The sequence below is a fragment of the Scyliorhinus torazame genome, chromosome 22 (assembly GCF_047496885.1).
Source record: "Scyliorhinus torazame isolate Kashiwa2021f chromosome 22, sScyTor2.1, whole genome shotgun sequence".
NCBI classification, from domain to species: Eukaryota; Metazoa; Chordata; class Chondrichthyes; order Carcharhiniformes; family Scyliorhinidae; genus Scyliorhinus; species Scyliorhinus torazame.
The window spans coordinates 99185763-99203355 of NC_092728.1; the positions used below are offsets into that span (position 1 = coordinate 99185763).

At 52.4% G+C, this 17593-nt stretch overlaps 1 protein-coding gene across 3 annotated transcripts in view; it reads left to right on the plus strand.

Annotated features, from left to right (window-relative positions):
- The first annotated feature begins 4333 nt into the window (after window positions 1-4333).
- Window positions 4334-17593, plus strand: part of kcnt1b (potassium sodium-activated channel subfamily T member 1b) — a 531773-nt gene continuing 518513 nt past the window's right edge. For all 3 annotated transcript variants that reach the window (XM_072488719.1, XM_072488721.1, XM_072488720.1), the window contains exon 1: window positions 4334-4671. In XM_072488719.1, the coding sequence (XP_072344820.1) occupies window positions 4403-4671 (269 nt within the window). In that variant the 5' untranslated portion in view covers window positions 4334-4402. The remainder of the gene's footprint in view (window positions 4672-17593) is intronic.

Here is a 17593-nt window from a genome sequence, read left to right on the forward strand (position 1 = left end):
AACACTGTTCACACTGTACTGCGGGCATGCAACATACAGTGTAAATGTGAACCATGGTCCACTGTGATCCTACAGCACAGTTGGGGATTCTATACATGAATCTTTGCTGAAGATCTAAAGCACCTCCATCGTTCCACCTATCAAAATGTTAGAGATTGAAAGAACAAATTAAAAATCAGACCTCATATCATTTTCTGTCGTCGGAATTTGTTAAAATTGTGTGAATTCTTCTAAATAAAATGATTTACAGGGTGGAGTCTGTTCCACTTACTAATGATGAAATATTGTGAAATCCATTAATAAGATCAATGGCAGAGAGACTGAATGGAAAGCGAGGGTGATGTATTTTACGCAGCGCGTTTTTGTGATCTAGAAGGACTGCAGAAAGGGCAATGGGGGAAAATTCAATAGGGAATTGGATGAATATTTGAAAAGGAAAACAGCATTGCAGCTCTATGGGGAAAGAGAGAGTCTAATCGCATTGCCCTCACAAAGAGCTTACACAATAAAGTGGGGCGAATGGCTTCCTCTGTGGTGTTTGATTGTACAATTCTAAATTTGCAAAAATCCCAGTACCCCATCAGTGGGCACATGAGCCTGTGATAGTAGATGGTTTGTGGTGCGATCGGGCCTTGGAGCCTTTGCTTGACCAGTTAGAAGTCTCACATAGATCTTCATGGGGCAGCACAGTAGCACAGTGGTTCGTTCTGTTGCTTCACAGCTCCAGGGTCCCAGGTTCGATTCCCAGCTTGGGTCACTGTCTGTGCGGAGTCTGCACGCTCTCCCCGTGTCTGCGTGAGTTTCCTCCGGGTGCTCCGGTTTCCTCCCATACTCCAAAGATGTGCAGGTTAGGTGGATTGGCCATGATAAAATTGCCCTCAGTGGCCAAAAAGGTTAGGTGGGGTTACAGGGATAGGGTGGAGATGTGGGCTTAAGCGGGGTGCTCTTTCCAAGGACCGGTGCAGACTCGATGGGCTGAATGGCCTCCTTCTGCACTGTAAATTCTATGATTCTATGATCAGGGATGGAGTGAGGTAAAGGATTTGGAGGCCAAGAATGAGTTAAAATGGATGGCGTAGGGCACCTCAATTTGAACATACTGAGGATGTATTAAATATAATCTGTCTTTAGTAACAATACAAGGCTAGGTGAGAGAGGAAAAGTAAATGTTGGCCATAGTTGTGCCTGAACCCAGCTTCCAGAGCTGGGGCTGGTTTAGCACAGGGCTAAAGAGCTGGCTTTTAAAGCAGACCAAGGCAGGCCAGCAGCACGATTCAATTCCTGTACCAGCCTCCCCGAACAGGCGCCGGAATGTGGCGACTAGGGGCTTTTCACAGTAACTTCATTTGAAGCCTACTTGTGACAATAAGCGATTTTCATTTCATTTTCATTTCAAATGAATGTGTTCAAACACAAACCTGCTTTCGACACGTTTAATGTGCCAGCCACCTTGCTTAATTGATTTGCTCCTTCCTTTTTTCACGACAGATGAGTCGAGCTGATTGGATGACTGAGAAACTGTCCAGAGGTTATGGAAGGCAATTGACGTGTGTGTGTGTGTGCAAACATGTGTCTGATTCAGCCGAGAGCATTCAAATGCCAGCCTTGCCATGTCCGGGTCATGTGATTTTTCCCACTTTCACCCCCAAAGCTGGCATCGATCCGACCTGGTTTTCAGACCTGCCAAACGCCACTGAAGTGGTCTGAAACGCCACTGACTTTGATTGATCTCTCACACCATTCAACAGGGCCTCCGTGTGTTTGAATGGGCTTGCAATGCGTGTCACTCTGCCAGATCCTATTGTTTCCCCGACGCTGACGTTTTCTGAGCTGTAAGAAATAACCAATTGTTTCTTTAAATCTCTTGAGTAACCGCAAAAAGTGCCCCCTCTGACATCAGGCGGCAGCAGTAAGAAACGATGAACAGCAGAACCCAGTAAATGTGGGAACAGCGCCTGGACCAATCCCAATCACCCTTTGACTGACAGGATTATTTGGTTTGGCCTATTTGCGAATGTCACATGGAGCGAGTGTTTATCAAGAGATGTCTGCCTTGTCATTCAAAACAGGCAGAATGATGATTTGTGAATGCTGATCACTTTTTACAAGGACATGGTTGACCTTGTTGGGGATTAATGTGCTTAGAGGAGGTGACACTACTCTAGAATATTCTTGCAGGGTTTAACAGAGTCGGAATAAGGGATAGGCCACTTGGGACTGAGCTGAGGAGGATCCCTTCACTCTGAGGGTGGTGAATCTTTGGAATTCTCTGTCCCACAGGAAGCTCAGTCACTGAGCATGTTAAAAGCAGAGGTCGATACATTTCTAGATACCAATGACATCGTGGGATACAGGGATAGTGCGGGAAGGTGGTGTTGGGTTAGAAGATCAACCGCGATCTAGTTAAACGGGACATGGTCTTGAGAGGCCGAATGGCCTACTCCTGCTTCAAGGTTCTTAAAACACCGAGAACTTTAAGCTTGTTCTGCGGAGAACAACTTCCGCAGTCAATGGAGCAAGAGCTGTCGTTGAGTTTTAAACTATCCGATTCTATCATCACACCCAGAGACCAGGCTGCTGTAATCCACAAACTACAAACTACAAAGGCTTATTGGAAATGTTATGCCATCCTCAATCCAGCAACTCAATCAGCTACTTTTCTTAATCAGTTCAGTTTAGACTAATGTTAAATATTTAGACACCCATGAACTAGCTTAAAAGAATGTATCATTATTTGGACAAATGATTTGCTGAGATGTGAGTCCCGAGGCTTCTGACATGTGTTCTGATTTACTGGTTATAAGCCACAGAGTTAGAGGCAGTGAAAAATAAAATCAGTTGCATTTGTTATGACAATATTTGATAGCAGCCACTCTTGTCAGCTCGGGAGGATTGCATGGTGCATTATGTTTGGAGAATGTGTTTGGGAACTGCTTATGTAAAGCAGTTATTGTGACCATTGGAGGGACGGTATTCTGTAGCAATCCATTCTCTACCTCACCTGGAACGGACACTCAGGGCTGTCGACATGAGAGCAGGAGGTGGATCATTGCCGGCACCCAGAACCCAATGAAATGATTGTTTCATTTTTGCCGGTGAGATTTGAGATAGGTTTAGTGCAGGGAGCTGTGTTCACTGCTAGTGACATCTGGTGGCTGAAAGTCTAATTGGGATGACAAGTTGTCCAATGTGGCCTTTGGCCCTTTCTCTCTCACCTGTATCCAGAATAGATTCTCCATTGGACATTTACGCATCATCTGGCGATAGCACAGATGTGAGCTGTGCCCAACGGATTGGGCAAGAAATAAACTGAGATTGAATGGAATCATTGTGGAAAATCTAATCATTGGTGCTGATTTAAAAAAAACTGAAAATCTGATTCACCGATGTCTGTAGATAGGTAGACAGAGAGATAGGGCGATAAATAGATATATATAGAGAGAGATAATATAGCGCAGTGGTTAGCACTGTTGCTTCACACCGCCAGTGACCCGGGTTCGATTCCCGGCTTGAGTCACTGTTTGTGCGGAGTCTGCACGTTCTCCCCGTGTCTGCGTGGGTTTCCTCCGGGTGCCCCGTTTCCTCCCACAAGTCCCGAAAGTCGTTCTTGTTCTTGTTCGGTGAATTAGACAATCTGAATTCTCCCTCTGTGTACCCGAACAGGCGCCGGAATGTGGCGACTAGGGGCTTTTCACAGTAATTTCATTGTTAATAAATTGACAATAATAAAGATTATTATTATTAAATACAGAGAGAGATAAATAGATAGTAGATAGATAAATAGACAGAGAGATAGATAGATAAATAGATAGAGAGATAGATAGAGAGAGAGAGAGAGATAGATAGATAGAGAGAGAGAGAGATAGATAGATAGAGAGAGAGATATATAAATAGATAGAGGTGTAGATTGCGCAGTTGGTTATTCTCCGGGCTTGATGACAGACACTGACCTGCAGGAACACAGGAGGGACCCCCACTCCCTCTCTCCCCCTGCCCCTGCTGCTGGGGATTCCCCCTGTCAGTTTCCTGTCTCATTCCCCTTGCTCGACAACAGGTGACAGAGGCGTGGGCGATGGAAGAGGCAGTTTTAGTTGTGAAGCTGTTAGCAATGTGAGCATCGGGGCGTGCCATTGCAACCTCTCGGGAGGGGGATTGAAGAGAAGCGCCTGCTCCCTTCAAGAGGGCAGGACACCCAGGGTCGGAGGAGCTGGGTGACATTACTGGGGGTGTGTGGGGGGGGGGGGGGGGGGTGAGTAGGGTCAGTTTAATAAGGGGTAGGGGTGGTGATTTTGGGGAGGGGAGGGGAGGGGGGGGGGGGTGTCGAATGGAAATTGACGCGGTGTAATTTCACAGATTTGGGGAGAGGTGTAACTTTGAGCAATCGCCCAGGGGCGAGGATTGGATGGCGATGAGGGCGGGAGCGGGAAAGGCGGCGGCGGCTCGGCCGGCAGACGGGGCCGCCTGCCTGGGGCACTCTCTGCCTATCTCGGTGCTGCGGGGTGTCGCTCGGTTCCGGCTGCTTTGCCCCGCCAGCCAAGCCGGGGTGAGTGGCACTGTGGGGAAGGGCAGCGGCTGCCTCACGGCCAGAGCTCCAGCAGCAGAGATGTGCAGCGAGTGTTACACCAACCAGACGTTTGTCTTCGATGATGGCATAACGGACACCTACTCCAGGTACACTCTCTCTTTACTCTCCTGCTTTGCACTGGCTTGGGCAATGACAAAGAAAACACCCTCTCCTTTATTAACAAAGATACAGTTTTGATGCAAAATGACTTTGTGTGTGTGTGTCCAAAGTCAGCGGCATTCTCTCCCGCAACTTCTCATTTCAAACTGACACATTCACACATTTATTTGGGAAAGGTATTTCTGAGGATGGACTATAACCACCCCCCCCCCCACCCCTCCTCCCACCCTCTCACTCCACCTCACCATCCCCAGTGCAAAAGGAGTCAATGTTTGGAATAATATTTCCCCAAATCTGCACCCCATCCCCAGCTGTGTGCGCACCCCCCCCTGTTTATGACCACTGGGTTCCCTGTCTGCCCCCCTTCACCCCCACAGCTGTGTGGGTGGGACCCCCCCCCCCCTGTTTCTGACCACTGTGTTCTCTGTCTGCTACCCCCACCCCCTTCACCCCAACAGGGACCCGGGTTTAATCTCAATTTCACAACATCTGGAGACCGAGGGAAGAGGGCAGACTCCCCCTCCCAGGCAGGCAGGCAGCAAACGCGTTAACTTCTCATTGTTCAAGAGGGGCTTTAGCCGGAGATATTAGCACAGGGCAGAAAATGCCGGGTGGACTGGGCAGGTCTGGCAGGGTCTGTAGAGTGAGGTGCAAAAGTTAACGTTTCGGATCTAAAGTGACCCTTCCCCAGACGGCCAAGCCCTCGGTTCGTGTTGTAATGAGCGTGGGAGGGGAATGGGGCAGGCAGGAGCAATGGAAATGAGTTTGTGGCAGTATCTCAGGTTGCGGTCATTCCCATTGCACCTGGCAACCAGAGCCAAGTTGGTGCCGAACTGGCGAAAATCGCTGCAGCGAGCTTGGGGAAGGTGTGTGTGTGTGTGCGGGGGGAAGGGGCGGCGAAGGGTCACCGACCCCTGAGGGTCGGCAGTGGTTTTAAACAAACCTCGAGAGCTGGTTAAACGCCAATCACCGCGGATGCTGGAGTCTGAAACAAAAGCAGCAAGAACCCCTGCAGCTTCACCTGAGCTGCACGTTCATTGAAGGTAGATGTTGGCGGATGTAACCTGCAACATTCACGTTTTTGGTCGGGGTCAGGCAGTTCCTCTGGGTTGTATTTCTGAGGAGGCTGTTAGGAACGGCCACTTTTCAATAAAAATGGATATTTCAGCAGATCGTTCAGCATTTCCCCCAGGGTTGGCGGATTGTAGATTTGTTCTTGGGCATTTTCCTCTCCCACTGTTTCTCTTTCTCTCTCTGTCTCTCTCGCTCTGTCTCTCTCTCTCTCTGCCTGTGTGTGTGTGTGCGTCTCTCTCTGTCTCTTTCTCTGTCTCTCTCTCTGTCTCTCTCTCTGTCTCTGTCCCTCTCTGTCTCTCTCTCTGTCTCTCTCTCTGTCCCTCTGTTTCTCTCTCTGTCTCTCTCTCTCTGTCTCTGTCTTTCTCTCTCTCTCTGTATCTGTGTGTGTGCCTTTCTCTGTTTCTCTCTCTATCTCTGTATGTGTCTCTCACTGTCTCTCTTTCTGTCTGTCTCTCTCTTTCTGTCTCTCTCTCTGTCTCTGTCCCTCTCTGTGTGTGTCTCTCTCTCTCTGTTCGTCTCTCTGTGTCTCTGTCTGTCTCTCTCTGTTTCTTTCTGTCTCTCTTTCTGTCCCTCTCTCTGTCCCTCTCCCCGTGTCTCTCTTTCTCTGTGTCTCTGTCTCTATTCTGCTTTTCTCTCTCTGCCTCTCTCTCTGTCTCTCCCTCTGCCCCACTCTCTGTCTCTCTCTCTCTATCTCTCTGTCTCTCCCTTTATCTCTCTCTGTCTGTCTCTCCCTCTGCCCGACTCTCTGTCTCTCTCTCTGTCTCTCCCTTTATCTCTCTCTCTCTGCCTCTCTCACTGTCTCTTTCTTTGTCTCTCTCTGTCCCTCTCTCTCCATGTCTCTCTATCTCTCGCTGTCTCTATCTGTCTCTCTCTGTGTCTCTATCTCTCTCTGTCTCTCTCTATCTATCTCTGTCTCTCTCGCTGTCTCTCTCTCCGTCTCTCTCTTTGTGTCTCTCTCCGTCTCTCTATCTCTCTCTTTGTGTCTCTCTCTGTCTCTCTCTCTCTCTGTCTCTCTCCAGACACACTTGTGTGGGACTAAAGGGATTGACAGTCTGAGCTGTAATGTGGTGGTCAGCAACATTTACTGTACCGTTACACAGTCAGCAGGAAAGGAAAACAAACTCCACCTGGAAATGAAAGGTCGCCAGCTCCGCGAACGCCAAAAGGCTATCTGAGTTTTTAATAATAATAATTTTGGAAAAGCACCCAGCGCTCCTGGCAGCACTGGCTGGTCGCAGGGAGCTGAACCGTCCATTCAATAGAACCCCGACAGTGCAGAAAGAGGTCATTCGCCCCATCGAGTGTGCACCGACCCTCTGAATGAGCACCCTGCCCAGGCCCCCTCCCCTGCCCTATCCCCGTCACCCCCATTTGACCTGCCCATCCCTGGACACCAAGGGGCAATTTCGCACCTAAACCTGCCCACCTTTAGACCAGCTCTGTCCCAATGCTGCCAGGCTCACTGAGTTCGTCAGTATTTTACGTCCATCCCTTGAGCCTGTAGGCAGGATCGAGGAGGGATGGGAGGCGGTGGCGTCTTTGGAAAGAAATGCAATTGAATTCTGATTAGAACGCCATGAGGGCGCGAGGAGGGAGGGAGGGTGCGCATTGAGGGCACCGGAGGCTGGAAGAGGAATGCTCAAGGCAATAGTGACAGCAGCTGTGCAGGGGAATGCCATTCCCATTGGAGGGAAAGGGGAATTGAAGGGAGAGAGAATTGTTTGGATATTTTCCAATGATCATTAGGATAGCAGTGAGCAGTGACTAGGGGACATATTTCTCTGGGCCAGAGCACTGAGGGTGCTGTGCAATTGAGACAAAATGCAACTTGTAATATTTCCTTTCGCCTCTGAAAACCCCACATCAATTGTACATTGTGTGGCAGGGAGTTGATTATTACATTGTGACTTTCGTTGGAGTAGTGTTTCCTGAAAGGGAAACTCCCTTCTCTGGGAGCACGGGAGGCTCGACTATTTCTAGACTTGAGGAATGATGTTTAAACCGGCGAGGTCGGTGATTAATTGCTACATTTCGTGCTGCTGGGCCGGAGAGGCGGTGGAAGGGAGGGAGAGATGCTATTGCTGCATACTGGGGAAATGACAATTTAATGCAGTCGCGATCTCACAGCAGTGTAGGGAAAACTATAATCGCTGAGTTTTGAATTGAGAACAGCAAATGAGCACAAACTTCTGATTGCAAATTTCCCCGGTAAGATGCCGAAATATTAATATCACAAAAGCTGTTTCACTTCATTCATCTCGCAGAAATTATAGTTCTCATGTCATAACATTTGGTCATCTCTAATCCCTGAGTGGAGCGATAGTGTGCTCCACATATAGGACAGAGAATATATGACACAGGGACTAAATAGAAAACACAGCAGAGAATATAAAGTCGCCATCGACCCAGATGACTATTGGCTGCCAGAGCAGACTGGTAGCGATTTAACCTGAGGATCACCTCAGGTGAGGAGGCAAGGTTGAGAAGGTAATGATAATAATAATCTTTATTGTCACACGTAGGCTTACATTAACACTGCAATGAAGTTACTGTGAAAAGCCCCTAGTCGCCACATTCGGGCGCCTGTTCGGGTACACCGAGGGAGAATTCAGAATGTCATTCAGAAGGGGCAGCACGGTAGGTAGCACAGGTGGCTTCACAGCGCCAGGGTCCCAGGTTCGATTCCCCGCTGGGTCACTGTCTGTGCGGAGTCTGCACGTTCTCCCTGTGTCTGCGTGGGTTTCCTCCGGGTGCTCCGGTTTCCTCCCACAGTCCAAAGACGTTAGGTGGATTGACCATGCTAAATTGCCCTTAGTGTCCAAAAAGGTTAGGTGGGGTATTGGGTTATGGGGATAGGGTGGAAGTGAGGACTTCAGTGGGACGGGCAGACTCCATGGGCCGAATGGCCTCCTTCTGCACTGTATGTTCTATGTTCTTGTCCAATTCACCTAATAAACACGTCTTTCGGGATTTGTGGGAGGAAACCAGAGCACCCGGAGGAAACCCACACAGACACGGGGAGAACGTGCAGACTCCACACAGACGGTGACCCAAGCTGGGAATTGAACCTGGGACCCTGGCGCAACAGTGCTAAGCACCGTGCTACTGTGCCGTCCAAGGTGAGGTCTTCATGAATAACCTCAGCCGGTACAGGGAAATGAACCCAGGCTGCTGGCCTCACTTTGCACCATGAACCAGCTGTCCAGCCAACTGAGCTAAATCCGCCCCCATTGACTATATAGAGAATGTGGCACAGAGTATATAGAAAATACAGAATAGAATATATAGCATAGAATATATAGAGAATACAGCGTAAAATATATAGCATAGAATATATAGAAAATACAGCATAGAATACATAGCATAAAATATATGGAAAATGCAGCATAGAACACACAACATAGAAGATATATATAAGCACAGGGCATATAGAAAATATAACATCAATAATATATAGCAAACAATCAGCCCAACGTACCTGTGCCAGTGCTCCTGCTTCATACAGACATCTTTGCCCCCTCAAAGGCATCTATCTATGCCATTTGCCTCAATGACTCCATATGGTAGAGTGTTCCATATTCTAACCACTCTCTGCTTTTACAAATTTCTTCTGAATTTTCTAATGGATTTGATCACGTGTATCTAACACATATGGTCCCTAGTTTTGGACTTTCCACACAAGTGCATACATCTTCTCTACTTCTACCGTGTAAAACTGCTTCATAACTTTCAAGTCGTCTTGCGGATCACCTCCTCAGTCTACTGCTTTCAACAGAGAGGAACCACAGCATGTTCAATCTTTCCTGACAATTGTGACATCTTTATATTAATGGATGTAGTGCCAGAAGCTAACCTTTTAAAACCACTCAAGGAGTAAGATTACCACTTCAGCTGTATCTATCAACCCACCCACCTATTTATTATATCCCTAGGATAGATTAAGCATTTAAATCCGGAATAACAATGGAAATGTTGGGGATACACCGCACATTATCACCATTTGAGAGATAGGGGAAGAAAGTTTCAAGCATGACCCATCAAAGGAAAGTTTTAACGAACATTTTAATTCTCTTTGATCAGATGCTTGTTGCCCTGTTGTGCCCACTCAGTCATGTGTAACATTTGATTATAATAAATAATGTAGAAGCGGGACATAGAAATAAAAAGGATTTCCAGGTCACAAGAAATACACCCATACCTCCTCCCTGCTGTCCAAGCAGCTGTAACCAGTGATACATGTTTTAGGGAGGGAATTCCCGAGGTAAGTGCTCAGGTAGTCGCAGGCATGACCACCAATGTTGGACCAATGCTGATTGGAGATAATAATCTTTATTAGTGTCACAAGTAGGCTTACATTAACACTGCAATGAAATTACTGTGAAATTCAGAATGTCCAATTCACCTCACAAGCACATCTTGCAGGACTTGTGGGAAGAAACCGGAGCACCCGGAGGAAACCCACACAGACACAGGGTGAACATGCAGAATCCTCACAGACAGTGACCCAAGCCGGGAATCAAACCCAGGTCCCTGGCCCTGTGAAGCAACAGTGATAACCACTGTGCTACTGTGCCACCCCTGCACAAGATGCTAGAATTGGAGGAGCGCAGTAACTGCTTAGGGTTGTACCGTTGTTGCAATTTCCAGAGATTGGCAGCCACGGAGGGAAACTGAATATAAGAACAAGAGTTTTAAAAACCTGGCGTTGCTGGACTGGCAGCTTGGGGCCTAGATGACTGAAGACAGAGCTACCGATGGTAGAGTGATGGAAATAACCCAAATATTTGTAGTCTGCCATCAGGTATCCTAAATGTTTGGGAAGAGGTTAGTGATACTGCAGCTTGCCTTCCTGTCCGACTGTACCTTTTCCTTAATGACTTTAAAAACAAATTGTTGTCATTTATTGTTAGCACTGATGAAAAGAGTTGTAATCAGCTGTAGTGTAGGTAGGTGCATGTCGGAGAGCTTTGGGTGACCAGGTCATCTGCCCACGATTAGTTGGTTAGTATTTTTCTCCCTTTGAATGTAAGAATGTGCAGCACTATGAATGGGTGATTTGCTCGAGAAGGGGGAAATGACAAATATATCCAACTGCTCTCAAAGTGCGCTGTATAGAAATAACATATAAAACTATCTTTCTGTGGTTTTCTTTTAGATTAGCTGAGTACCATCTTACTCAGTTGAATAGGGTAATTGTGAGGCTACACTGGATCTCACCAAAATATGCAGGTTGAAGTCTTTGCACGATAATAAATCTAGGAATGATGAAGTTATTTCACAAAACGTGCTGACCCTTCTGCCATTATCTCAATCCCTCCTCTGTCCAAAAGCACATACAATTTTCTGGATTCCAGACTCATTGTCCTTTCCTTATTTCTAATATATATAAAGCTTTGTGTGAAGGAGTTGGACCTGCATTCCCTGTCTCAATATTGCAACATTGCCTTGCAATAGTAATCACCAATTAATAGCTTATGAAAATCCATCTGGCATTTAACTTGCTTAAAAGGGTTATTGCCATTTCAGATCAGATTAATTGTATACAAACACTTTAGTATCAGCTACTGATGTGGCGCAAGTAGATTTCAATTCACTACAAAGTGTTATGTTTTGAGTGCTTCATTAGTGTTGAGGCATAAGGTAATCTAATCCTTTTCATAATAATAATCTTTATTATTGTCACAAGTAGGCTTACATTACACTGCAATGAAGTTACTGTGAAAATCCCCTATCGCCACACTCTGGCACTATTCGGATACACTGAGGGAGAATTCAGAATGTCCAATTCACCTATCACCATGTCTTTCGAGACCTGGGGGAGGAAACCGGAGCAAACCCAGAGGAAACCCATGCAGACATGGGGAGAACGTGCAGATTCCACACAGACAGTGACCCAAGGAGAATCGAACCTGGACCCTGGCGCTGTGAAGCAACAGCGCTAACCACTGTGCTACCGTGCCGCCAATATCTGGTACATAAACTGAACTGCATCTCTCCCTTGGAAATATGTCATCAACCATTGATTGTTATGTTAATTATAATGTTAGGATGCACAGATGAAGGGTAAATATAAATGGGGAATCACCTAGCGAGGAGGCGGGGGGAGGGGGGGGGGCGGGGTTGGTGAAGGGGTGGAAGGATGCTCTCTTCGTTAGCCTGCTTCTGGGCCTGACCAAGGTGGGCATCCCCAGGATAGGAAGTGGGCGATCGAGCGGGTTGTCCGGCCTGACTCTCTGCCTGTCTAATGTATCCACGTTCATGGCTGGTGGCCCAGGACAGGGAGCTTTTGGTGTCCATCGGTATTCTGGAGGCCTTCCAGGACTGGTGAATGCTGTGGGGACTGGGATGCACCCTCAAACCCAGAGAGACCATTTGGATTTGATGTTATAAGTTTCTTTTGACGCTTTGCTTTAGGTACGGCACCGACCAGGGGCTGTCAACCCTCTCTGATTCATTTGTGATGCTAATCATTTATTTTTGCTTATTGGTATTTAAATATAACATCTAAATAGGGGACAAATAGAAACTGAGTGCCTGAGGGCAGAGCTCCGAGACTTAACAAAGTCAACAAAACCTTTCAATAAGGAAAGTTCAGTGTCTTGGTTTTGACATCACTTGGAATGGATTCCATTTACACTGCTTTGGGTATAGTTGACAGTAGAGCACTTTTGATTGGGATTAGGGTCGGGAAAGAAAGTTCAGGAGAAAAGAGCTACAAACTGGAACAAAATTATGTCAATAGATATTCCTCACACAAAGAACAAATATCCATTTGTACAGTTAAAAACCTGGGGCGTCATTCTCCGACCCCCCGCCGGGTCGGAGAATGGCCGTTGGCCGCCGTGAATCCCGCCCCCGCCCCCGCCGAAGTCTCCGAAGGGAGAAAAGTCGGCGGGGCGTTAATGGCGCCGCTGCCGCGGAGAATGTCACGGGCCTGCGCAAGGCAGCCGATTTTCGGCCTGCCGATATTCTCCCTTCCGGATGGGCCGAAGTCCCGTCGACGTGATGACCGTTCACGTCGACGTCAATCAAACCTCCTTTTCATCGGCGTGACCCGGTGCTCCAGGCTCACGCCGACCAGCGAGGAGGTGAGTGACGGCCTGGGGGGTTGGCTCTGGGCAGGAAATGGCGTGGCCGCAGACTGATTGCCTGAGGAGAGGTGTGTCTCGGCTTGTGTGTGTGTGCGGCGGGGGGGGGGGGGGTGGTTAGAGTAGGCTGGGCTCCGGGGGAGTGCCGGGAGGGGGTCCGTGCCGGGGTGGAGGTTGGGGGTTGTGGAGGGGGTCCGTGCCGGGGTGGAGGTTGGGGGTTGGGGAGGGGGTCCGTGCCGGGGTGGAGGTTGGGGAGGGGGTCCGTGCCGGGGTGGAGGTTGGGGGTTGGGGAGGGGGTCCGTGCCGGGGTGGAGGTTGGGGAGGGGGTCCGTGCCGGGGTGGAGGTTGGGGAGGGGGTCCGTGCCGGGGTGGAGGTTGGGGGTTGTGGAGGGGGTCCGTGCCGGGGTGGAGGTTGGGGGGGGGGGGTCCGTGCCGGGGTGGAGGTTGGGGGGGGGTGTCCGTGCTGGGGTGGAGGTTGGGGCGGGGGGGGGGTCCGTGCCGGGGTGGGTGATGGGAGGGCAAATGAGTTGGTCCACCTGGCCAGGTGCCAGCCTCCAACAGTTGGACCCATGCGGTCCATGCCACCTGGCTGGGGGGAGGAGGGGATATGGGCAATGATGACATGTCGTCGTTCCCCTCCCCCCCACCAGGTCGTCATGTTTTCAGATCATCCAGCGATGTTGGCCGCCGTGGTGGCAGCCGCTCATGTCTATGTTGCCCTGGATGAGGAGGAGGAGGAGGAGGAGGAGGAGGAGGAGCGTGCCAGAGAGGCGGCGCAGGCTGCCGCAGAGGGGCAGGCGGCAGCCGCCCAGGCTGGAGGGACACCTGACCGACAGGACGAGGAGGGGGAGGAGGACGTCGCGGCCCCACGGCAACGGAGGCACCCGAGGGCGCCCCGTGTGTACCGGCCCCGGCAGTCATACCAGGACCTCACGGACCGGGAATGCAGGAGGAGACTCCGGATGAGCCGGGAAACCGTGGCACACATCTGCCACCTGCTGGCACACCTGTCACCGCGTGGCACTGGCGGGGGACACCCTCTCCCCGTGTCCGTCAAGGTTACGGTGGCCCTGAACTTTTATGCAACGGGGTCATTCCAGGCACCGAGTGGGGACCTGTCCGGCATATCGCAGACATCGGTGCATCGGTGCATCCGGGCAGTGACAGATGCCCTTTATGCCATGGCGCACCGCTACATCCGCTTCCCCGTGGACCGGGCCAGCCAAGATGCCCGGGCCGTGGGCTTCTCTGCCATTGCCGGGTTCCCCATGGTCCAGGGCACGATCGATGGGATGCACGTCGCCGTGCGGCCACCTGCAGATAACAGGGCCGTGTTCACTAATAGGAAGGGGACCTATTCGATGAACGTACAGGTGGTCTGCGACCACCGCATGATGATCCTGCACGTCTGCGCCCGTTACCCAGGCAGTGTACACGACTCATTCGTGTTGTCGCGGTCATCCATCCCCGGCATGTACGAGGGACGCCATCCCCGGCTGAGGGGCTGGTTGCTGGGCGACAGGGGCTACCCATTGCGATCGTGGCTGATGACGCCTATACGGAGGCCACGCAATGAAGCGGAGAACCGCTACAATGATGCCCATGTAGCGACAAGGGGAGTGATCGAGAGGTGCTTTGGCGTGCTGAAGATGCGTTTCAGGTGCCTGGACCTCTCTGGGGGCGCCCTCCAGTATCGGTCAGATAGGGTCGGCCGCATCATTGTGGTGTGCTGCGTCCTGCACAACATAGCCCAGCAGAGGGGCGATGTGCCGCAGGCAGAGGAGGGCGGAGTGGAGGAGCAGCAGGAAGAGGCCCAGTCCTCCCCAGATGAGGGGGATGGGGGCAATGGTCAGGGCAGACGGGGTAGACACAGACGGGTGGCTGTCCACCGTTACCGGCTGGCCCAGCGGGCACGGGACAGACTGATAGACGCCCGCTTCACTGACTAGATGGGCGTGGGAATCGGGTAGTATGGCCACAGACCGCACACCATGACAACAGCCGACCACCCACACCCCCCACCCATCCATCCACCCAGCACCATCACCCCCCTCCCCAACCCCACACACCCCACCCGCATGCACACCACCCCCCCCCACTCCCAATTGCCGATCCACCGGCGGCACAACGGGCCGGGCTCACCCAGTTGCGGGTGGACGCGTGTCTATCGCAGGCCATGGAGAATGATGACAGCCCGCCTCCGATGAGCTCCTGGCTCTACATCGTTGGACTATGTCTGACCCATGGCCACAGTACCACCATCCACCCGGACCATCCCTGCATGCGGCTGTGACACTGCAGCGCACGGTCCCGTCCTCTGCCCGGGGGATGTTGATGGCGGCCCAGGGGGAAGGGGGCAGACTCACCTGGGGCTGAGGTAAGACCACCCCTCACACACACACTTGCGCTCAACGTACATGACACCCCCGCACACTTTGGACAGAGCACAAAGGCAGCTTCGGTAGGTGTAACATTGACTTTAATAACCAAAGGAGTTCATGCACGTGCCCTAGCGCCTAAAACTCATCTGTGCCCTGCATCCGTGCCAACTTACTCAGTGTCTAATTGTTTGGCCTTACGGGCCCTTTGACTACGTCTACGTGGTTCCCCAGACGGTACAGCAGAACTGGAGGTGGACTCCTGTGATTCCTGCCCTCTGACACTGGATCCCTTTGGCGGCCGTTTCCTGGGGCGTCCTGGCCTAGATGGGCCAGGCTGCGGCCCGGGCGACTGGGATGGCGAGCTGCCAGCCTGTCCTGCCCGTTGCCCACCCGATGCACCTGGGACGGAAGGGGGGGAGTCCGAGGTGTCGCGGTGTACCGGGACCTCCCCTACAGAGGGAGCCGGGACGGACCACACCACCTCCTCCTCCCTCGGGGTGCCCGATGGCCCCCAGGCCTCTACATGGGTGGGGGATGCGAACGGACTGGCCATCCGACGCGCCCCCGACATCTGGCGCTGCCAGTCCTGGAGGCCCGTGCTGGTATCGACAGGGGTCTGCAGGTTTGCAGCCATGGAGCCCAGGGGGTTGTCGAACCCTGTCTGCGACAGTGCGACGCCAGCTCGCACATGGCCACTGGCGCCGATGCCCTCAGCGATGGCCTGCTGAGACTGGGCCATGGCCTGCAGAGACTGGGCCATGGCCTGCAGAGACTGGGCTATGGCCTGCTGAGACTGGGCCATGGCCTGCTGAGACTGGGCTATGGCGTTGAGCGCCTCTGCCATCTGGCGCTGGCACTGGCTCATGGCCTCCTGTGAGAGGGCAGCCATTTCCTGGGCCACAGACGCCGCCTGCACGGAAGGCCCCAGGCCTCGCAAACCGTTCCCCATGTCTGACACCGTCGCACCCATTGCCTCCACCGCGGACGCCACCCGTGCGGTGTCAGCCTGGGTGGCACGCATGACCGGGACCACTCCCAGCTCCTGGACGCGGGTGGACTCCTCCACCTGCGACCGCAGCCGCCGCAAGCCACCCGTCACCCTATTCGCTCGTCTCCGTGTCGGTGGTTGCATCGGATCTATGTGTGGGTGTGGTAACTGCAGGAACCCGGGATCCATCTGGGCGGCAGATGTTCGCTTGGCCTGGGCTGCCCTCCGACCGCCCGGTCCCTCTGCTGCTCCTACCTCCACCTGCTGTACCGGGACGGCTGTGTTGTGCGCACCAGTGAGTGTACCAGACGCCTCATCACTAAAGTGCCCAACCGTGGTGAGTGTTTCTGCGATGGTGGAGGGTGTTGGTGACAGCAGTGGCGTTGTGTCGTGCTCTTCGTCCCACTCTGAGTCCATGGCACTTTGGGGTGGGGGTTCGTCTCCACCCATCCACTCTGAGTCACTGTCCGGTATTTCGTCTTCCCGGGTAGGGGTGTCCTGGGTAGTGCTGTCCCGGGTAGTGCTGTCCCGGGTAGGGGTGTCCTGGGTAGTGGTGTCCCGGGTAGGGGTGTCCTGGATAGTGGTGTCCTGGGTAGTGGTGTCCTGGCTCGGATGTGACGGGGGCCTGTGGCTGCCCCCCTCATCGCTGGGTGGTCGCTCCCGCACGTGACGGGGGTGTCGTCTCCCTGTTGCTCCAGGTCTCTCCGTCTCCCGTGGTCTCCGAGGGGCATCCTGCGGGCGTCGCATGCTGGAGGGTTCGGGTCTCTCCGTCTCCCGTGGTCTCCGAGGGGCATCCTGCGGGCGTCGCATGCTGGAGGGTTCGGGTCTCTCCGTCTCCCGTGGTCTCCGAGGGGCATCCTGCGGGCGTCGCATGCTGGAGGGTTCGGGTCTCTCCGTCTCCCGTGGTCTCCGAGGGGCATCCTGCGGGCGTCGCATGCTGGAGGGTTCGGGTCTCTCCGTCTCCCGTGGTCTCCGAGGGGCATCCTGCGGGCGTCGCATGCTGGAGGGTTCGGGTCTCTCCGTCTCCCGTGGTCTCCGAGGGGCATCCTGCGGGCGTCGCATGCTGGAGGGTGCGGGTCTCTCCGTCTCCCGTGGTCTCGGAGGGGCATCCTGCGGGCGTCGCATGCTGGAGGGTGCGGGTCTCTCCGTCTCCCGTGGTCTCCGAGGGGCATCCTGCGGGCGTCGCATGCTGGAGGGTGCGGGTCTCTCCGTCTCCCGTGGTCTCGGAGGGGCATCCTGCGGGCGGTCTGCATCTGCGGGGATGGGTGCCTGGACGTTTGGTCCTGCGATACACAATGTAGCATGCATGGTTAGACATCAGGCAGTGATCAGGTGATACGGGAGAGGGGGATATAGGGGAGGGGGGATATGGGGACGG